The sequence below is a fragment of the Agelaius tricolor genome, unplaced genomic scaffold, assembly GCF_023055355.1.
Source record: "Agelaius tricolor isolate 1412-34295 unplaced genomic scaffold, bAgeTri1.0.p SCAF_17, whole genome shotgun sequence".
NCBI lineage: Eukaryota > Metazoa > Chordata > Aves > Passeriformes > Icteridae > Agelaius > Agelaius tricolor.
In genome coordinates, this window is record NW_027269277.1 from 8,929,860 (window position 1) to 8,952,539 (window position 22,680).

At 43.4% G+C, this 22,680-nt stretch overlaps 1 protein-coding gene across 1 annotated transcript in view; it reads right to left on the reverse strand.

The window, feature by feature from the left end:
* KIAA1210 (KIAA1210 ortholog) overlaps positions 1-22,680 on the reverse strand; it is a 42,990-nt gene that overhangs the window by 18,979 nt on the left and 1,331 nt on the right. The window contains exons 2-5 of the mRNA XM_071442931.1: positions 18,264-18,491; positions 7,971-8,041; positions 2,963-3,131; positions 585-714 (exon numbers count right to left, since the gene is read on the reverse strand). Coding sequence (XP_071299032.1) covers positions 585-714; positions 2,963-3,131; positions 7,971-8,041; positions 18,264-18,289 — 396 coding nt within the window. The 5' untranslated portion in view covers positions 18,290-18,491. The remainder of the gene's footprint in view (positions 1-584; positions 715-2,962; positions 3,132-7,970; positions 8,042-18,263; positions 18,492-22,680) is intronic.

A 22,680-nucleotide genomic window follows, 5' to 3' on the forward strand; every position in this document is an offset into this window, starting at 1 on the left:
CTGTCAAGGAGGGTTCAGTATTGCCTTGGAAAAAGGAAATGACCCAGCAGAATACAGTATCTTTTGCTAGCAGGGATCAAGAGAATAAATACATAAATAAAGCTGTCAGAGCATCCTGACATATCCATCATCCCACATACTTACACAGCCACTGGCATTACCATGAATAGAGAAAACATCTGAGCCAGAACTGCCAAAAAGAGTAACACAAATAATATTTAAAGAATAACAGTGTAAGGGACGCACTACAGTATAAATAAATGGCCTTAACCCAAAAGCAGTAGCTGTGAAGTAAAGAAGATAAATCCCATTGGAAGAAGACACACTTAATAAAGAAAGTTTCCAAGAGTTCATGAACTGGATTCACATCACACACTATGAGACCTGGGCAAGGCTGAAAGCACCAGGACTGCTCAGAAATTCAGCTTCCAAGAGGCAGAGTAGATCCAAAAGTAGCAAATTTGGCTTTAGATACTTCAGTCAGCAAAATCCTAAGGCACACAGCAAAAGGAATCAAGCAGCAGACTTTCCTGGGAGACAGCTGACAAAAAGCAGCACTACTGATGAGGGGATGATGTCCTCACCTGCAAAGTTCTCACTCTTCCAGGTCTGTTTTCCTGAGACAAGACATCCCCTGTCACATTTCCTGGTGCAGACTCCAAAATGAAGACACTGTCATGGGACAAGGCTTTGTTCCCCATGCTACCCTTGGGCCTGGAATGGAAGGAAGATGGGTGGTCATGCACTGGGTACATCCCCACACCACCAGGGCAGAGGGAGGAGGATAAAGAGGCCAGAGTGGGATGCATCATGCTTCACTTCAGATTTGTGCATGTTTAAGACAGTCACTGTTTGCTTCTTTTGTACTCAGAAGAGAGCAGGAACACATTTGATGAAATGCAGATGTCCCTTTGCAATGCACTCAGCATCTGCATTGAACACACAGCTCAGTTTGCTGACTAGAGAGGGAGTCCAGTGTGATTATGTCCCATGTTAGGAGTGAAGTGGATGCAAACCACCCTAAGAAAGGTGCAGAAAGGACAATAGGAGTCCCCTGTCCTCCTTTGGTGGCAGTGTGGCTAACATGAGACATTCAGGATACAGCTTTTGCAGCCTGCTGTGTGCTTGCATACCTGCCAAAGATGGTGGATTGCTTTTTCCCCTTCTTGTAAATGTGAGCAGAAAATTTGACTTCGATATATTAACAAACTTGACTCAAATCCTCTCATGTTCAGCAATGAAACCAGTTTAATTCACCCACATCCTAAATATGATCAGATCCCAAGTGTATTAAAAAATGTAGATGGGACAAGTGCCCATGGCTACAGTTACAGACCATCAATGGCCAGGTTAGAGTGCCTAGGTAAGGCATTCCTGCTCTGTTCCTGTGCTCATTGGGTGCTCAGCCCAGTGAAGCAATGATGAGTTCCCACAGCAGCTGTTAACTGAGTTGTAATTAACTGAGATTGATTTGGCTTGGGCTATTAAGTTATGCAGAGCAAATTTTGCACTTGAGTGGCACAACAAGGAAGGCTCCAAATCATTTATGAACCAAGTCCCACCAGCATAGGCAGGTACTATTTGCACATTACTTTGCCCAAAAGACAACAAGGATAGCCTCTACCAGGATTTCATCCCAGTCTTGAACTGAAAAGCATCATAGAATATTTTCTCATTTTTGGCCATGAGACTATTATTAATAAATACAAATTACATGGATTCCCTGGCTCAGATGCTGCACAGGCAATGCTTTGCCTCTGAAAATTTGGCTCTGGGGAAAACACAGCTCTGTCATGAGAAACTCAGTATGTCAAAGCTCCTCTGCAAGGAAGTCAAATAGGCTCTTTGCCTAACCATAGATTCTCTCTTTATTTAGGAGCTGAGAAAGACTGTGAACATTCATTAAGTAAATGCACTACATTAAAAAACCTCAAACTAATAACTCTTTTTCCTCCTGCATCCCCCTTCTTCACATCTCCAGAGACACCTCCCCGAGTTGCTGGACTAACCCTTCTGCTGCCCCAAAGGTGTAGTCAGTCAGTCTGCAGTTATACACAGCCTCACAGCAGGGTAAAATAAATTTGCTCTAAGTTTATGTGGTGTTGAAGGCAATCAGAGCTGTTTCTCTCACAGCACAGGTCAGAGTTTGTGCTTCCTCCCATTATACATCATGGTTAATGTCTCTGTAAGTCTACAGGACAGCAGCTCTACACACAAGCAAGGCACTTGCCTTATTTCATCATTAATGAAGCCATCCCATCCTTTTATGTTTGATTTTATAGTCCTTTTCAGCATGAGAAGTACTCCATATGGGCAAGACATAATTTTACTGCATTAAGAAAAACAGTCATACAGCTTTTATTTACTGCAATGTATGTTCACTATTAGCTGGCATATTTTATTTATTGCAAAGAATGCATGTGCATTAGGATGTATTTGCCTTTCCATCTGGGGAATTCTTTACCCATAAGGGCTGAGGTCTCCTTATTCTTGAGACTGCCAGTACAAGATCTCTGTCTTTTTCTCTCTCTGCATATGTATCAGATGTATTGGCAAGAGAATTACTGTATTTTCTTCTGGCAGTCACCAGCATTAAAAAAAAAAAAAAGCACAGGATTAAATATAGAATTAACTGCAGCTTTAGTACAGATCAGCCTCTTATGTGCAAATCTACATTCCTCTGTAATTCCAGGCTGTGTATATGTATATGTATATGTATATTTATGCTGCACTCTTAGGCTAAGAGGTTGGATCACCCTGCCCCTCTGCCCTCCCCCTCCTTTCCAGGCTGACTCTTCGAGCTCTAGCAAAGAAAGAGGAAATTCCTGGAATTCCTTCATCAGCATTAGGGCTTGTTTTGCACAAATTTGGACAGAGGCTGCTCCTAAGGGGCCAACTCATGCTTTCATCCTACTGCTGTGAGAGGTCCACTTTTATTTATTTTCCTTCCCTGGCAGCTTACCCAGCCTCCCCCGGTGAATGAAGTGCAGCAGTGTTGAGCACAGCGATGCTGACATCGCTGCTGGACTGGCAAGGTTTTAAATTACTCTCTCCCCTGGGAGGTGGAGGTTCTTTCCTTTTCTTCTTGGCAAAGAAGTTCTTGAAAGTCTGAAATTTGGATTTTTTCTTTCCTGCAACATGGCAAAAAAAAAAGAAAATTTGTGAAAGTTGGTAGTATTGCTTAACTTGGGTAATGTTATCTCTTAAATCCTGGAGGAAGGCTCAAAGCTAGAGCAGCCCATTCAGTTTCAGTCAGCTCCTCTGTAAATAATTCAGTGCTGGAGTCCAGTGAAAGGTGAGGCTTCAATTATTACATTTGGTTCCTATAGAGCAACACTGGCATTAAGCTGACAATAGTGGTGCCTACCTAGGTTCCAGTCTATGCAAAAACATACTTTATATAGAGAATGTATCTATCTACAACTGAACAGTGATCATGCCTGGTGTGTCTTCAATAAAAATTGCTGTCAATGTCTTTAAATATTAATGTTCTTTACTTAGTTTGGTTTAGTTCTGCTTATTCTTTATTCAGTGCTCTAAGGAGACAGCACGTAAAGGACATTCAACATTGGCAAAAAGATTGAAACTGGAAAAGGAATTTATAAACTCCAAAACCAAAATATCTCTTTCCACATTAAACAACTGTCCCAAAATAAAATCAACAACCCCTCCAGGGACAAAGAAGCAAACTTAAATTAAGACATTGTCTTGCAGGACATGAGAGCCCCAAACAGAGCAGCCCTAAGAACACAATTGGAAAACTGTTAATTTGGTTTCAGATTTTCCATAGTCCAAATGAAAATACAAAAAAAAAAACCCCAAAAATAAAACCCAGCATGAAACATCACTGATCTTTTATTTTTAATAAGAGCTAAGATACTTCAACATTCTTATGTATATTTTCTTTCAGCACACAAGTCCTGCATTTTGTCCCTGACCCTTGCACTGAGGGTCACTTTGACTGGTTTGGGCCAAACTATTGTGCTAAGACCCCTGTGATTGACTTAAATACACACTCAGAGCAATAACATCATTGCATATCTGAGCCAGCTTCATTGTTCAAATAATACATTACAGCAGTTGGCATAACACATGCCCACAGCTGGAGGATTCCTTCATAAGCAGGGCATTCTTTCAAGACAATTATTTTCTCTCCCAGCAATGATTTAGTTGGTGATGCTCTGTCTCAACGTGTGCCCTGTACGTGCAGGGATCCCTGCCAATGGGCCTTATCTGGGCTGAAAGTGCCACCACACAGCTGCAGCAGACAGTGGCCACTTTGAGAAACAAACAATGATACTGAGATCTACTCCCCCTGTCGCCTCCCTGCTCCTCAGCCCAGTGCCAGCACCATGTGTCAGGACATTGCCACAGTGTCCCCACGCCTGGTGACACAGCTACCCCTGTGCAGAGCCCCCAGAGACCTGCAGCTGCTGTCCAAGTGACCTGGGCTGCTCCTGAGACCAAAGCATCTTTCAAACCATGGAAAGTGAGACCTCACTGCAGTCCCACAATAACAATGGGATGTGGCTGCTCTGGGGAGGGTTTATCAGTGGAAGGCCTTTTAACCTTCCACTGCTGCTTACCAGGCAATAAATGAATGAGACAGCCACAGAAAACACACAGGTTGTATTTATTGCTGTGGCCCAGAGCTAATCCCAAGGGTTTGGGATTTGTTAAGACTCCCAGAGGGTTCAATGAGCTTCGTGCTGCAGCTGGAGCAAGAATGGCAGGAGAGGACAGGTCAGCAAGCACCCAGAGCCTCTCCAGTAAAACAGGCATTGATAGTGTGCCTCAGAGCCTTTGGAAACACATCCTGACCATTCCTGTCTTTCCTGTCCACAACTAGACAATCTGTGTGGTATTCTTCCAGGAAACTTGTCAAAGCTGATCTGGTTTACCTTAGATAGGCAAAACTAAAGTTTAACGAGTTTAATGGAAGCAGTTCCCCAAAATTATCAATTCTGCAATGACTGCTAACACAGCCAATGACTCAAAGAATGAAATGGCAAACTTGAGACAGGCAAAGAGCTCTGCAACTCAAAATCTATCTAAATGAGAAACAAGGACATGTATATTGGTCATGTACACTGGTGAACTGTCAGCTGTAGAGACAGAAAGCAAGCTGGATTCTAGTGCAGGCATTATTGATGAGCTTAATTAGATGTTGGCATTTCCAGAGAACCAGGAGAGCATTAAAAAAAACCAAACCAAAACAAAACAAAACAAAAAGCCCACCACACAACAGCAAGTGATCCTAAGGATGCTTGAGAGAAACAGACATAAGTCTTGCCACAAAAGCAAACATTGCCAAGGTACTACTCCAAATACTTTTCTAGTCAGAAGTGGTGCTAACTGCAGAATGGAGGCTGCAGAAAGGATTTCCAAACACTGCCAGTGAGCAATCCCCAGCTGGCATGGGACAGCACTTGGACCATTGTGTAACAGAGAGGATCTGATGCAGACACATCAGTCACTTCAGTGCCTCCTCTGGACTCTAATTTATTACTGCTGTGTGGGGTACATCCCCTCCAGCAATAACTCCTCTTCAACCATGCTCTGCTCAGCTGCAAACATTCACTTGCCTCAGATGAATGAGAGGACAGCAAGTTTCCCTGCAGTTCCAGAGACTGGCACTTGCCATATTTTTATGTAAAAAAAGATCAAATCACTGCTGGGCACTCAGTGCTGGGTGCAGATGAAAGCTGTGGGACTGTTCAGTGAGAGAGCACTTAGCAAAACAGACATGGCTCAGAAAGACAATGCTCTTGTTTGCTTCCTGCTGGGAACAGCTGTGCTCTGGTTTTGCACACCACTAAAAGGATGCCACCTTTAAGCTAAAGGTGCCTACATTCCAGTGCACTGTGAAACAGCCCAACATCACAATAAATTGGTACTTGGACTAATAAAATACAAGAGGACCTTAATACTTAAAATGGGAGAAAAACCATTGCATAACAAAAACCCAAGCTCAAACAACTATGCCTATTTCCCCTTCATCCACTGGTGATTTTTGAAATATTATGGTTGCCAATCTTGTTTTATGGCATTAAAAATAAAATACTAAATTTCTAGGTTACTGCCCTAAAAAGGAAAAGCCTTCCCAAAAATTAGTTGCTTATGCTATGTTTTAGCCAACTATAACAGAAAAGAAGTAGGAATAAGCATTTTCCTTTCTCTGTAAAGTCTGTGGATTCTGTATATTTTACTGTAAGTGTATTGCTTGTTTCATTGGTCTCCTGTGCACAGAGAAAATTAACTCAGGAGTTTCTACTCATTGAATAGTTTTTCCCTATAATAAGATAAAAGAAAAGGTTGCTTCTTCCAGTGCAAAAAATTGAAACTACAAAAAGCATAGAGAACATCTGATTTGAGAGGTCAGTGATCATATTCAAATTAAACCATTCATTTGGGGATCTCCTATGGTCTCTGACTTCCTAGGGTGCAGTCAGTTTTCTGATATTTTCTATCTGATATTTTCTATCTTTTGTTTCCCTCAAATCCAAGGACTAGATAGTTTCAACATTAAGAACACCTAGAAAAAATCCCAACCGATAGATAAGATTCTCAGAAATTGTCATGATTCTAGCTTCATGCAAATACCAGATATTGGCAGACAGGCAATAAAGTCATGGAATTCAGTACCACCAACATTGGTTGCTGGCAGGTTTTGGTTCCTGCCCCAGAGAAGGAGCAGCATGCATGGGAGCCTTGCACTACAAACAACAAGGCAAACCTCCATAAATCAGTGTAACTGACTGGACTGTGAAGGTGGGGATTTCACCCTCCCAGAGCCTTTACATCGTCAGCTAATTATGGAGAGGGAGAGGTGAGGCAATCCTTCATTACCTTTGGAAGTAAACAGAAGATCTAAAATGGCTTTGTCCAGGTCCAGCCAAGTGTCTCCTGAACTCCTTGACAACAGCACAGCAGCCTTTAACTATTTAAAAATGTTGTTCATTTAGGGTCAGAAATATTCCTGGTGGATTTAGAGCCAACACTTCAGATCATGAGCCATGTCCTGCTTTTCCTATCACCCAGGTGAGAATTTGATCTCTTTTCTGAATCTTTTAGCAAACCTGAGTACAAAATTTTCATGCATGGGCTTCACACAAGCTTACCAGATTGCTGGGATAGCACCCGACTGTGTGACAAACTAGATTATAAATCTAAGAAACCAGAGAGTGCTGAGCATCTATCATTGCACTTTCTTCACCTCTATCCATCTGCCAAGCAGAGTTCAACTAACAGTCACTTTGCCATTTGCTTATCTCTTCTAACAATATTTTGATAGTGGCAAATATATTTCTAAAGGATAAAGCAAGATGACCTTTAAAACACAAACACTTAAGATTATTGCAAAACATTAGCCAAAGGAAAAAGAGAAAAATCCAATGGTGTGACAGCCACTTCTCCAGAGATGCTTCAGACATGATGCTATTCCTCATATTCAAACTGGCAAAGGGGATATCCTTTAATGTAAACAAGTCTGGCATAAGTAAGATATTTTACTTTCTTGCCTGTTATTCAATTCCTTCACACTGCATCAGACCATGCCACAGATTAAAGAATAAGTAACAAATGTCTGCCTGTGGCCAGAGGCAGAGAGAGGCTGCTGGGGGTCAGATACAGCTCCCACAGACAGAGGATTTTTAACAGGCTCAGCTCCCACCTCTGCAGGATCCATCAGTGCAGGCACAACAATCAGCCCTTCAAGCTCTAACATCCTGCTTTTAAAATCCAGGTCAGAATCAAAAGGAATATCCTCCAACAGGATATGTCACTCCAGTATTGCACATTAAATCATCTTTTCCATTATACTCATAGCTGACAGAGACACACAGAATTTTCTTTACACTACAAAAGAAACCCTCAGGAAACAACACTGCAAAACAGATCACTACAGACCTGAGTAATTGAAGAAAACAAATCTTCCAAATCAGGTGTACATTCAGAGAACAGCTGCTTACCTGTGCACTCTTCCACTGTGTCTCCAGGTGACTGTGTGACCTCTGTGGGCCTCGTGGCCATTATATAGTCACTGAAACAGAGATGAAAGCATCAGTTTAATTTTAGTCCATCTCCCCAGCAGAATATGGTCCCACCCAGCATGAAGAAACAACACAGCTGAATCTTTTCTAAAACTACATGCCCAAATGGCTATCAGAACCACGCCTTGCACACTTTTGGGCACTTTGGCCACAGAACTTTTCATTTTTTCAGTGACACTTACTTCTCCAGCCACAACTAACAATCCAGTCTAATCATTGCCAGCACCTCTGTCTTGCTAGGAGTCCAGAATCAGCGCTTGCTTTCAGGAAAGATGCCATTACCCTTGCTCAGCAAACACTGTAATGCTTCCCAGTCTTAGAATGATGAACCTGTGCTGGGGAGTGACAGCTCCACACTACTGTAAAAAGCAGAAGTAAGTGCTCAGCTGCCCAGGGTTCATGCATCACAGTGTGCTCACAGCAGGCACCAGTCTAGTCTGTCATCATTATTAAAACCAGTTAAGCATCAGCACTGAAACATCATTCCAGGCTATGCTACATTTGTGGAAACCAATAGATCAAATTTATTTTGGATGCAGCGCAATCAGCTTTTAACCACAAGCTCTGAAACCTTATCGCCAGCAGGGCTATTGATCAACCAAATTAGCTGATGGCATCATCTTCCTCCCTGATGAAAACAGAAGTCCAGCCTAGTTTTAACATCATTCAGTGGTAACTGGCTCCACTTTGTATTTTCCAAAGGGGTGTCTGTCACAGACAAAGGAATGAAGCAGCAGACCACAGGAGTTACAAATGTCAAGCAACAATGGAAGTGTGACAGTTTAGCAGGGCAGCTCATGAACACTGTCCTTGGTTATGGAAGGTACCTCAGTGATGCTTTTATGTAAGTAGAGGTTCCCATATGCTGTCAGGACTCAAAGAGTAAGAATCTTTACAACCAAATCCTGATCTCTTTTCTGCATAGAGCACATCTAACAATTTGCCACATTTAAGTGGTGTAACAATACAGCCAAGTCAAATATCTCAACAGCAAACAAGACTGTGATTCAGTACCAGTTTGGCCAATCACTAAACTCTTCCATTTCTTCTACATCACCCACATACTCTAAAATCTGTCATGCCCAAAAGCACTGGGACCTTTCTATGAGCCCACATCTTCAGACAGCCTTAAAAGATAAAGTGCACAAACCCAGAGGCAGAGGTGTCTGTCAGAGAAAAGAAAGGAGCAGCTCATGGAGGTGAAACAGGAGGGCTCCTGTGACAAAAGAGGCCATGGAGTAAAGCATTCCCTGCACTCACCACACAGACATGGCAACTGTAAAGCTGCTGAGCTCTGGGGAGGAATTGGGGAGGTACAAAAGAGAAGCAAAGTGCAGTCAAACAGATCCCCTGGGAGCACTGGGCACAGGAGAGCATCAACACAGTCTAGTTCCAAATAATCTCACTTCTGCTTGTTAAAAACCAATGAAAAAGTCATTGCAACAACCAGGACTGATTACACCTCTCCTAACTGAGATGCACTGAGGTTGTTCTTGAAACAATTGCCAGACAATATTGACAAGCAATAAAAAATAAGATTTCCAAGTTTTCTTCAGGATGATCATAACCATTCAACTTTTATCCTTTTTTCCCCTTTTCTCATCAATTATCTATGAAAATGTTTGCATTTCCTACATACTTTCTTTAAAGCAGTCATCAGTAGACTTTCTTATAGACTCCTTCTTTATATTAAAATGGTTCCAATTTTTCCTCTCAACTTTATACACCATGCACACTGAATTAGATTTTTCTGAGGTAAAGGGAAATGCATTTGAAATAAAATATTGAGAAAGCATTCAACAAATTTACAAGGACAAACTGACAAGTCTCCAGACTGGAGTTTATTTTCACAGAATGTGAGTGGACCTGGAATTTGGCTCATTTAGACCTCTAACTTCTGCTTTTCTACCTTCAGTTCAACCAAAGCAAGAGAAAATTGATGCTTTCAGATCCAGATTTGTTTGCATCAGTTCAACATTTATTTAACTCAATCATCTCAGCTGCTCACTCAGAATCCTTCCAGCCCTTGAAGATATTTTGACTGCAGTGTTTATTGTAACTCATATATTTCCAACTGGTATATCTTTTATACAAGTAGAGCTACAACTGCAAATCAGTTCAGCTCTGAGGCAGCTTCTTCACAGTCAAATCAGCTCCAGCATTAACTCAATTTTATAGTTGAGTTCTCTGGGGCACATGGAGCTCAAATGTCAACTACAGAGGTGCCCCATTTAGGACCTCATCATCTTTTTCCAGTGACCTGAACATTACAGATTTTCTCAAGCTCTGAGTTAGCTGAAGTAGCTGAATTACAGGAAAAAACCTGTATAATATATGGTGTATATATTCCACCAGCAAAGTGGGGGTTCCATCATTGAAAACCTGATGACAAACCTGGAGGAAAGTTAGCAATTAGGTGACATTTAGACTTCAAATTCTGGTGGCAGTGAGTTGTACTTTACAGAGAACAGTTAGCAAATGTTCTGAGCCACAAGCCCTAGCCTGGAGGTCAGTGTAATGGAGAAAAAGGACAAAACCCCATCAATCCAAGTACACATGAGTGCACAGGCATTAACCAATAAAACCTCCAGACATCCACCACTGCCAGGCCTTAATAACAGCAGACAGACACAGTGTCAGGATGTATCAATACCCTGTACATCCAGTGCAATCAGCTGTACTGACCCCCTGTGAGCTCTCCCAGAGCATTACACCATTAGAGACAAAGTTTTAAACAAATACTGTCTGTGTATCGATTTTCAGTGATAAAAATATCAGGTTAAATAAATGGCCTTTAGAGCATATTTCTGATACTCCTGAGGTGCCCCAGGACAGCTGGGAGGAGATGCTTGCACAGGAATGCAGGAGACTTCTCCTCAGTGTGGAACAATGGGGACATTTCCCCAGTCTACACCTTTCTAATATGTTCTTAGTCCTCTCTCTAACAGTTTTTGCAATCCCTGCATGTGCACAGACCTCCTGCTGCAGAGCTACAGGGCACACAAGATGTTGAATCTCTGCCACACCCCTCAAAAGCAAGATCCAGCCATGGCCAGTAAATCCACTGCATCAATTCCTATGCAGGGCCATGGAAAAGACTGAAAGTTTACCAAAAGCACAGCTTTTGCCTCTCCCTGCACAGCATGATGGGCTGGATTACCACAAATGTGAATTAATTAATTACTTGCAAAGAGTGGCTTCCTATGTAGATGCAATCACAAAAATAATATTGACATTATTACACCCTATTCTCATTGCTAGGGTGTGCTTTAAAGCAATTAAACCCCTATAAAGTTGCAGGATTTGCTTCACCTTTAAAACAGAGAATGGAACTTAGCAGTCACCGCTACCCTCACTTGGTTTGATGTTTAGATCTAGGCTCTCTCTGCTATCCCACATAACATTTCCATTGATAACCCCACTGTGCTGCATTCACTCAGAGCCCTTCAACTCATTACAGGAACTAATGACTCTGAAAAGTAATGAGAAATCTCCAGGAGCAGGAGAAGTGTCCTTGTCTCCCCTTTGCAAACTGAACCAAGTGGACAAATATTTGGAGTTCTCTATGGGAGGGCAGTGATAGGGCAAGAGAAATAAAGTTCCAGGATGGTGCTCTGACCATTTGCTTTGCTGAGCTGAGCACATGACTCAATATGTACATGGGGGGTAAGGGGTGAGAGAATCTCACCAAATGAATAAAAGACAATTCCCTTTCACTGCTTGGTTTGTGTATTTAAGGACTCCTGGGAAGTTAGCTTTGTACAGGTCTCAAGTTTCCTGAATTTAACAAAGGTTCAAGAGAATTGCTCTCTGCTCAGCCTCAGAAAAGGACACAGCCTCCTTGCTGGCTCTCCAGTGGAGCAGAAGACTTGGAAATTGCACAGCAGGCAAGCTCCCAGCCCACCTTCAGTGCTTCTTCAGCTTCAGTCCATGGTTCTGCATCAGCATTCCACAAGGCCTTATGACAGAGAGATCAAAGGAGATGCTGAACCCTGAACAGCCTCTTTCTTATCAAATAAATGCTTGAGGAAATAAAGCCTCAAGAATGCAAGGCACTGCATTCAGTTAGCATCTTCATGGCCTATAGAAGACAGACAGTGGCAAGCAGCCAAGAGAAAGAGGTGAAATTTTTGCCTGGGGCTTTTAAAGACCAATTTCCTCCATGCTACAAAAATTATTTGAAATCAAGCTTATGGTCCAGATTTCAGGACACACACTTTCCACAGCAAGAGGCATCAGCACAGGAAAATGAAGCCTGTGGACCTCATCTGGTCCTCCAGGTCAGCACCCTGCAGCCAGCCTCCCCCAGAACACACTTCAAGCTACTGCAGGACCTCAGAGAAAGCCCCTCTATTTCTCCTGAAAACCAAGGTTCAAAAAAACCCCACAGAATGCAGGATGGTTTAATATTCAGATTACATTCTGCAGCAAAAGGTGAATGAGAGATTAAATTTTGTTCTCTCTTATTAAAGCACATTAGAGGACTTGGTTCTGACAAAATGTGGTTGATGGCTTTTCTCTCAGGGAGCCCAACAAGCTATCAATGAACTCATTAATCCAATAACAGCTAAGTGAAGTAAAGTTTATCCTCTGCAACTTCACTGAACAGGATTTCAGAGTCAATCATAGCAATAGCAAAGCCAGCCAGATTTCTATTCAATTTTCACATCCCTTGAGCATATCAGAAACTCAGCAACCAAAGCTCCCTTTGCTCTCCATGAGATGAGTGACCTGCACTCAAGGCCCACGGTCACAGAAAATGCTGAACAGTGTGGGATTCAACAAAACAGCTTTGTTGAAACAGGGTGCAATCCAACAGGAGAGGGGGAGCCAGGATCTGACCTTGTACAGCTGATCCCACTGTGCTCTTCTACAATGGAGTGCTCCTAGGATGGAATTCCCAGGGATTTTTGCCAGCCCCTAGCTGGTGTCTCCCATGGGGTCCCTCCCATGGGGTCCCTCCCATGACTCTTTAATGTAGGTGTAAAAGATTAGCACAAACAGGAGTTTACACCAGGATTCTTGCTACTCTCTCCACTGGTAATGGGGAGGGGAAGAGTTTATAAAGTTTTAGAATATTGATCTTGTAATTTTCACTGAAGGAGAGCTAGTTCAAGAAGGTTTAAGGTCCTTGTCCAAGGATCACAAATAATAAATACAGCAGTAGCACCCACTAGGAAGTCTGGATAAGCATCTGGATAATATTTAATATCAATAAAATATCCTCCCAGAATCAAGCAGGGAGTCATAATTCCCCATAGCAACAGACAACATTCAGCTCCTAACCCTGACAAGATATCCAGAGAACAACCATGCACATGGAGAGATCTGTTCCCAGCTCTCACCTTGCATTCAGACAATGCCCCCAACCCCCTCTGTCCCCACACCTTGGCTCCTCTGTGAAGACTCTCCAGAAGACAGGTCCCAATGTGCTGAACTCCTGTTTGCTACAATCTGCCTTGAGAAGGCTCTGCCTGACAGCAATTCTGAAGGATTTCTGCTGTTCAACAGTGCCTGAAGCATTATGTCCTGCCCTCCTAGTGAGTGTGTGTGCAACACTAATGGAAAGCAGCTGGTGGGCTGAAGCAGACTTTAAAAAAAAAAAAAAGTAAGAGGAGGAAATGCCTTTCATACAGTCACACAGACTCATTCTGTAATTGTGTGAGAAGGCAAGAGGATAAGAAGGGGGAAGGGTAAATGGGAAAAATTCATAAGCACTCTGTTCCCAGTCCAGAAACTCAGAGTCAATTCCTCTGTCCCCTGCACTGCTGCCCCACCTCCCCAGACTCCCTGCACTGCTGCCATTTGTTGGTTCAGCACTGGGGAATTGTGTCCCTGCATGTGGGGACTGACTGTAAACCTGAAGCAGGTGCCAGCAGCAGGGCAGCTTTGGTTTGTACTCAGCTCAGGAGGCCAAAGTGAAGTCCCAGAGCTTTGCAATACTTGGCACCAATGCCAGACAGATTAAGTTGGTTTGGTGCCACTTCAAGCTGTCCTCCTGCCCCTAATTACTCTGCTGTTCTTATTAGCATGATCTTGGGTAGCTGCTGTCTGTGCAAGATCTCTGCTGCAAGTTTGCATCAGCTCAGACAATACAGCAAATACCTACCTGCTGGCCAAAAGCCAAGGAAAATGGTTCTTGATAGCCCATCCCTAAGAATAATTTATCACAGATTTTACAGTGCATTTGCAGAGAAATGTGACAGAAATTTGCCCAAATCAAGACTGGCTCTAACAAAATCATGATCTAAGCCACAGCAAGATTTTGGCCCCAGACTGTCTCCATTTTAAAGGAATAGCCATTAAATGACCCAGTTAAATTCCACCACTTGGCATTAGCATAGAAGTAAGCTTTTCCCATGTAGTAATTCTTTTTCTTCACACCAACACACTGGGGAAATTTCAGGAAACAGCTGGAATGAGGATCTTCTCCCACTCTTCCTAAAAAGAAGAAAAGGAATAGCAAAGCTTTCCAGCAACCACACTAAAGGAACCATTTGCCAGCAGCAGGAGACACCCTCAGATCCACTTGACAGGGATACATTTGAAGTAGCTGTGGAGGAGGAGGAACATGCATTTAAAAACCATCAGGGATGTAACCAAGGCTGCCTTTGCCAGCTGGGAGCTGCTCCCAGAGAGCATCACTGCCTCTGGAAATGGTCTCAAGGCAAAGCAACAGGAAATGTCAACCACTCTCACTGAACAGCAGACAAGCCTCATGCCAGCAGAGTCAAGGTGTCAGAGAGTCAAGTATGGGAATAAAAGTCAAGCTCACGGTCTCTGCCTCTCCAAGTGGTAAATTCCACAAGTGAGTGTAATCTTCCATCCCAGATTTGGTGGTGGGCATATTTAGCCACTGTTTTCTAGCTTGTGTATGTGCTTTTTACCCCCTCTCCAAATTCCTAATTAATTTTGTTTCCCCTGGAGCCTTCAAGCATAAATTTCGATGACTGGGATGTGACCTGGGGTGTGCAGAGCCCTGGGGGTCTATGGGCTGCTCTGTAGGGATCAGCAGAAGGTGGCAAAGGAGAGGTTTGCCATCAGCTGGCTTCAACATGCTCTATAGGGGCTGAAAGTCTGTGAGCCTGAGAAAACTTCATGGAAATGGTCAATATCTGCAAATTCTGAAGGTGACAAGTAAAAGACAGCAAAATCTATGAGACAGAGCTTGTCTTCTAAACCTATTCTAGCAGATGGAGACTATTGGGCTGGGATTTGGGTAAATTCACTGGTTTTCCTGGCTCTTTCAGGAAATTACTGGATTTCTAACAAGAACCAGGTTATTTATCACTCAGCCATGAGCTTCTTCACCTGTGGAATCACCATGGTCACACTGAACTCCTGCAAAGCTTCATGAGCCCTGTGGGAGGGTTAAATATCACCTCTGGAGGCATTTTCACCAAATTAAGCTGTCTGACTATTGCAGGAAAAATGAGGCTGTAACAATAGAGAACTGAACACCAGAAATGAAACATGGAACTTCAGGCTACATCTAAAACTTTCCCTTTTTTTAAGGTTTTTTCTAAACAGTCACTTATCCTTCAACTTTTGGTTAAAGATGGAGGGAAAAAATCTTCAGATACAATGAAACTTCTCAGGACAAAAGATAACAAAGACATGTAATGGCCTAGAATTCAAAGTGCACTTAAAAAATTTAAAAAAAAAATTAAAAAGAGAGGAAAACAGAAAATGCTGGGAGAAACTGTTACAATTTTTCTCTGAAGATCAAAATCCCATAAAACCAGCCAGCCATCTTTTGGCTATAAAGAAGCAAATAAAACACAGGCTTTGTGGTCTCAGAAGCTGCCTTTGGCAGGAAGCTCAGGAAATCTCTCTTCATGTGAAGTCCCAAAGCCTATTTGTCAGTATCTGCTGCCTGTACACACAACAAATAAAAACAAGGCCAGCTCCTTTCCAGTTGAAACACAGTGTCTGCCAGGCTCACCCTGAGTTCCCACTGCCCTGGGCATTTCTGCAGTTCAGAGCCCATCCTGGCTCCTGATCAGGGAAGGCCAGAGGCAGCCTCTGTGCTTGCAGAGGGAGCTCTGTGGGAAGTTTGATGGTTTTATTTCCCTCCCTTCTTCTACCCTAAAGAAAACCTCCTACTATGCCTGCTCTGCTCTCTCTAGAGCCTCAAATTAGGCAGCTCCTGAAGTGCAATGGTCTTGAAGCACATGGAGAATTCCTGGAGCCAAGGGAGATCATCCATGTGCCCAGGGCAGTTCCTGAGCCATTTCTGTCCCAAGGGCAACTCCTGACCTTTTGCTCTAGCATGAGCAACTACTAAAAAGGGATCCCACTTCTCTGGGATTCCAGACACAAATACCTCTCTAAAGCAGGATCATCTAAAATAAGATTATCTGAGCTAATGGTGTTTTGCACCAATGCAGTATCAAGCTGAATTCCCACTGTATTTTAAGGCAGTGATACAGCAGCATCAGGGGCAGAGATGGTACCATGACAGCAGAAACTGGCACCAAAGACAACAAGAACTGCAAGATGGGGTAGTGACAAGCAGGGGGAGAGAATCAGATGGGGACAGACATTCTGTAAGATCTTCACAGGCCAGGGCTGCAAGAAAGGAAGCAATGAGACAACTTGCATCTTTTTAATTTAAGCTTTTGTAACATTCTTTTCACTGAACTGAAATGATGGAAAGCAGTGTGGCTGCTAGAGTGAACCAGCAAACAATTCCTCCACACCTCTGTCAGGTCTGTATTTTCCCATGTACAGAGATAGCTTGATGGTTACCACAATGTCTCTATCCTAATTCTGAGCTAGAGCACTCAAATACATCTCATTTGCATCAGAGCTACTGTGTGGATCACAAGAGCCTTGTCAGATGAGTGATACCTGGAAGCCCCAGCAGAAGTGCACAGTTACATGCTCCTGAGAATGTTTAAGCATAAATGAATTCATCATGAATACAAGTCAAATATTTAGCTTACTAATTAACACCAGATCCTTGAATCTCAGGGGCCAAAAGGAACAACCACCACAAAATTCTGAAGCTGGAATGCCACCCTGGCTGTGGATGGATGGTTGGAAAGCAAGATCAAGCAGCTTTGTCTGCACAGCCAAGTTTCCCTGCTCTGACTGAGAGAGCTGCAATTCCCTCTAAGAGCACCCTGCTCTGGGCTGAGGCCATTTTCATCCTAGCAGCTGGTACAGAGCTGTGGTTTGGATTTGTGCTTGAACCACTGCTGATAACTCAGAGATGCTTCCTTCAGCACTAAGCAGGTCTCACCCAGAGCCTTCTCTGCTCCTCAGCCCACCCCAGCAGCGAGAGGCTGGGGCTGCACAGGGAGCTGGGAGGGGACACAGCCAGGACAGGGATCCCAACTGACCCCAGGCATGTCCCAGACCATGGGGCCTCATCCTCAGCACGGAAAACTGGAGGAGAAGGATGAAGGGGGGCATTTGGAGGGGTGGTGTTTGTCTTCTTGTCACCATTACATGTGACAGAGCCCTGCTGTTCAGGGGATGTTGAACACCTGCCTGCCCTGGGGAATAAATTCCTTGTTTTGCTTTGCTTGTGTGCATGACATTGCTTTACCTATTAAATTGTCTTGATCTCAACCCAAGAGTTTTCTCACATTTATCCTCTCCAATTAATTAATAATTCTCTCTCCAGTCCCAGCAGGTGGGAGAGTGAGGAAGTGGCTGTTGTGGGGCTGAATTGCTGGGGTTGAAGCACAACAGTCACAAAGATACCAACATGCTACACATGGAGACAGGACACAACAGAGCACAGAATATCTTGGCACCTGGACACCTCTCCAAATGCAGCAGCACACACAGGTGTAACAGTGCAGCTAAAGAAATGAATAATGATGTGTGTGGCCTTTTTCACACACATTGTGTTGGAAACATTGGGCTGTTGGCACATCCTTGACTTTTGGCCCAGTGATGAGCAGTGACTGCTCAGCATCTGCAAGCAAAATCAGACAGGATATCAACTGCCTGGGGTTTTTTTCTTTGTTTATACAGTGACTCCCCCAATGGACTGGGAGGCCAACTGCAAACTTGAAAAAAAAAATTATGAATAAAATAATAAGATAAACAAAAAATATGAGAGTTTGAGAGAGACAATAACAGATGTAATGCAGACCTATGAGCTTGAATCACGTTAGTGTAGAACACCTTGTGCTCAACTGTCTTCTTACAGCAGGAGAAATATGGGGGGTGGAAGAGAATCAACCTTGGAATTACCTTGGGTTTTTTTCCTGTTTCCCCATGGACAGACTTATCTCAGATTTCCTCAAATCTGGCTGGTAATCAGCTCCAGCTGCCCTCCACCAGCTCAGGTAGGTTATCTGCTGGAAGCACAACTTGAACCCACTGCATTTTTGTCCCACGTATCATCAGATTTCAGCTTTTTCATCCAATTCTAGGCCTTCACATCACAGCAGATATGAAAGCCTAAAACTTTGTAGAACTCTGCACAAGGAGGAAATGACAAATTAATCTCTCCAGTTGGCTCTAGGGCTACAAAGCTAGACACGGAGCAGCAGAAGTTTCTGTCTAAGAAGAGAACACAGGGGAAAATTATGACAAGATGTTTTCATGGCTAAGTCTGGCAAAATCAGACAAAAAACCTGATGGTGAAAGGATGCAGAAGAGTGAGAATCACATTTAGCAGATTGTTCCAGCTCAAGCTTCTGCTCCACTGCAAGGGATGTAGGACAAGCAGCAGTGGAGGTCAATCTGACAGCATATCAGCCAAATACTCAGAACCTTGGTGATAGCAAAAGGGCTGTTCTACTGAAACCAAACAAACAGGACTGCTTGGAATTCCTCTGCCTACAGCCAGCAAACACACTGTACCACTGTGCCTGCAAAAACAAACACCATCCAGAGAGAAGCACGAACAGAATGAGGAGATGGGAGTGATTCACTGCTGGATTAAAGCAGAATTGAACTTTTTGCACAAAGATGAGTCAAAGAGAGTGAATCACAAAGAGAAGTAGTTGATTTTTTGGTTAATAATACAGCACCATTGTACTAACAGTGCCCAACTCCCTGCAGTGCCATGGCTCTGACACCTCCTAACTGCTTTTGTTCACCCTCTCTGCTATTTTTGAATAAGAAAACAGGACTTAGGTCTCTATACATTAAATACCAGGCAGAGCACTGAATGATTCCTGTGGGCTGAAGACAAAATGCTCACAAGTATCCAAACACTGTACAATTGCCTAATACAGGAACATGAAAGATTCCTCCAAGAGACTCACAACCCCTGAGGAGCCTTTCTACCTCAGCTCACACTCTCTGATTTGGCTTAGTGGGAAGAGCTCTCCACCTTCCATAAAACCTGTTTCTTGAAACTCATCCAAGGATTGTCTGCACAGGTGAACTTGCTTTGCTGGGCAGAAACCACCTATCATACTCAGATAGTTTCATCTCAAAATCCCCCAACACTGAAAAGCTGTTAATGGGGGATTCTTTCTCTTATGAAATAATATGCTAAAGTGATGTACAATAAAAATATTGTAAACAGACATATTTAAGTATACCAAAGTGTTTATGGGAAGCATTCCACCTCTCCTGAATTCATCATCCACACAGACAGATAGATCCCAGATCATCACAAGGACAGTGACCCTGCCACTGCTCCCAGGAAGCCTGCACTGATTCCAAAGCTGCCAGCTGAGCCCATGGACCATGGCTGAGCTGAGATGATGCTGGGGGATGCCACAGGCAGGGATGGCCAGGGAACTCAGTGTCTCTCTTTAAACAGCCTGGAGTCTTGGAGAGATTCTTCATGTCTAAAACAGTGCCAAAGAGCAAAGCATCCCTCCCTGCAGTCAGCAGCAAAGCATCACTCCCTGCAATAAGTCAGTCAGCAGCAATGCAGAGCAATGCATGGCTCCCTGCAGTCAGTCAGCAGCAATGCATGGCTCCCTGCAGTCAGCAGCAGCAATGCCTCTCTCCCTGCAGTCAGCAGCAGCAATGCATGGCTCCCTGCAGTCAGTCAGCAGCAATGCATGGCTCCCTGCAGTCAGTCAGCAGCAATGCATCTCTCCCTGCAGTCAGCAGCAGCAATGCATCTCTCCCTGCAGTCAGTCAGCAGCAATGCATCTCTCCCTGCAGTCAGTCAGCAGCAATGCATCTCTCCCTGCAGTCAGCAGCAAAGCATCACTCCCTGCAATCAGTCAGGCAGCAGCAATGCAGAGCAATGCATGGCTCCCTGCAGTCAGCAGCAGCAATGCATCTCTCCCTGCAGTCAGCAGCAGCAATGCATCTCTCCCTGCAGTCAGTCAGCAGCGATGCATGGCTCCCTGCAGTCAGCAGCAGCAATGCATGGCTCCCTGCAGTCAGCAGCAGCAATGCATGGCTCCCTGCAGTCAGCAGTGCCTCTCCTCAGCCCTGCAGCAATGCAGGCTCCAGCAGGGAGGGAGGCAGGGGAGGATGAGGAGCTGCTGACAGAGAGGAGCCAGCAGGCTCAGCCTGCCCCGGGCCAAGCTGCTCCTGCAGTAGCAGTTGGAGGAGCTTTAAAGCACTTCCCATGCACTTGTCACTGTCCCAGCTAAAGCAGCAGCTGCTGCCTGTGGATGGGGAGCCAAAGGCTCAAACGACCACACAAACATGTGAAAGTTGTAAAAAGTGCAACTGGCTGCAAGGACAAAGGGATTTTTTGGGATTTCCACCATCCCCTATGAGCCTCTTCAACAAGAAGGCTGGGGTGAAGGTGCAGGGGCAGTGGACAGACAGCCACCCATCAGGTGGACAGCTCTGTGCCATCTTCAGAATAAACCCAGCGATCACCACAATCTCCTCCTGACATTTATCTGAACAGAAACAACACAAAATACAGCAGCAGCACATAAGCTAACCAGAGAACATATTTTACTCAATTTTATGGTCATAACATCATTTTCGATTGACAATTGCTTTCATCTCAAACAATCTAGAAATATATTGAAAATTCTACTGGTGCATTCGTTGATCAACTTGCTTTACCCAAATGCTGAACTTCTTTGCAGGATAAAAGTGCACATCAGCATTTTTTGACAATTATGGAATATAAGAAAAGAACACAATACCCCACTGGAAGTGCAAAGCTTGGGAAAGCAGAAGACATTCAAGCTGAAATGTCCATAATTCTGGGATTGTTTGTGAAAGGCACCATGAAATCCTGAGTGACCACATTAAATACAGTTAAATACATTTTCTTATAGTCTGCTATAGAAACCAGACTGAGCTGGCACATAAAGCCTTCAGCCAAATATTTTATATAGCTTCTAACACACTATATTTATCTTTGGAAATTGGCAGTTTGCATTGACCATCAGTGAACCTTGCTATTCAAGCAACCACATTTTCAGCTCATAACAACATACTTGGCTATTCCCAAAAACTGAGTAGCACAGGAAAAGATTCCTCCACAGGCTTCAGGAAACTTTATCATATTTGTTCAGGTTTAATATTTTTTTTCTGGCACCATGCTGGGAGCAAGGAAGAAACAGAACACTGCAACAAGGGTGATGATAAACTTAGCAGAACAATTCAAGATTACTCAGGTTGCATATGCTGGTTAAAGAGAAATATGAAATCAATTTAGAAGTTTTATTTCAGTGAAATAGCAGCCAAGATTGGGACTGTGATGAAGAATTACCTGGATTAGGCTTTGGGTTCTGTTTTTTTCATTTCATAAGAGGACATTAACAAAGCACAGGGACAAGACTATGTGTACAAAATCAGATTCAGCCACACATTATTACAGTGTACCAAGAGCCTTTGCTTCCTCTTGTAAAATGTGGGGCAGTGGGGTAAATGTGCCAGCAGCACAGGAGAGCACTCCCTAAAGCAGCTTTTAAAACACTCCAGGTGCTTTAGCTGGACCCAGCAGCTCAAAGCCCTGGGGGAACCCTTCCCCAAAGTCCATGGCAGCTTTCTTGGCAGGCACTGAGCTCCAAGTCACTTTGGCCAAATTCCTACTGGTATCCAAACCAATTGCTTAAAGCATAAAAGTAATTTCATTCCAAAAGATCTTTCATTCAGAAAGCAAATTAACTCCTACAGGTCAAATGACCACGCGAGAATCTGGGAAGTTGTTCCAATGACACATTTGTCCAGAAAGACAAACACTTCATGTTAAACTGCAAACAAATTTCATTGAAAATTAATCTCAGGGTAAAAACATCACTATTTCTGCAACTGGTGTCTTGAACTCATTTTAAGTGCCAAGAACCACAGCCAAATCAGCACATAAAATCTGTGAAGACTGCAAAGGGTTAGTAGTTGCATTAATTCACCTGGGAACACATCACAGGGCTGAAATAACAGGCTGAGGAATATAAGCTGTGCACATATATCAAGTGTAGAGACCTAACTGAAGAATATCAAAAAAGAAGAATTTGTTGAATAAAAAAAACCCTGTTCCTCATAAATCAGGTGGAGATTGACCAGGAAAGAAGAGATGGTTTACCACATGTAAAAAAGCTTCATCTGTCCAGCCTATATAGCCTCTCTCTGAATTACAAATTTGTTTTAAGTGCATTAGATTCTGAAGGACTTGGGGGGAGGGAAATCATACCATGTAAATTTACTACTTTTTGTCAATTCAAGTGCCAATCCACCTACCCTCATCAGGACTCACTGACAGCCCTTTTGCTAGTTCTGATGG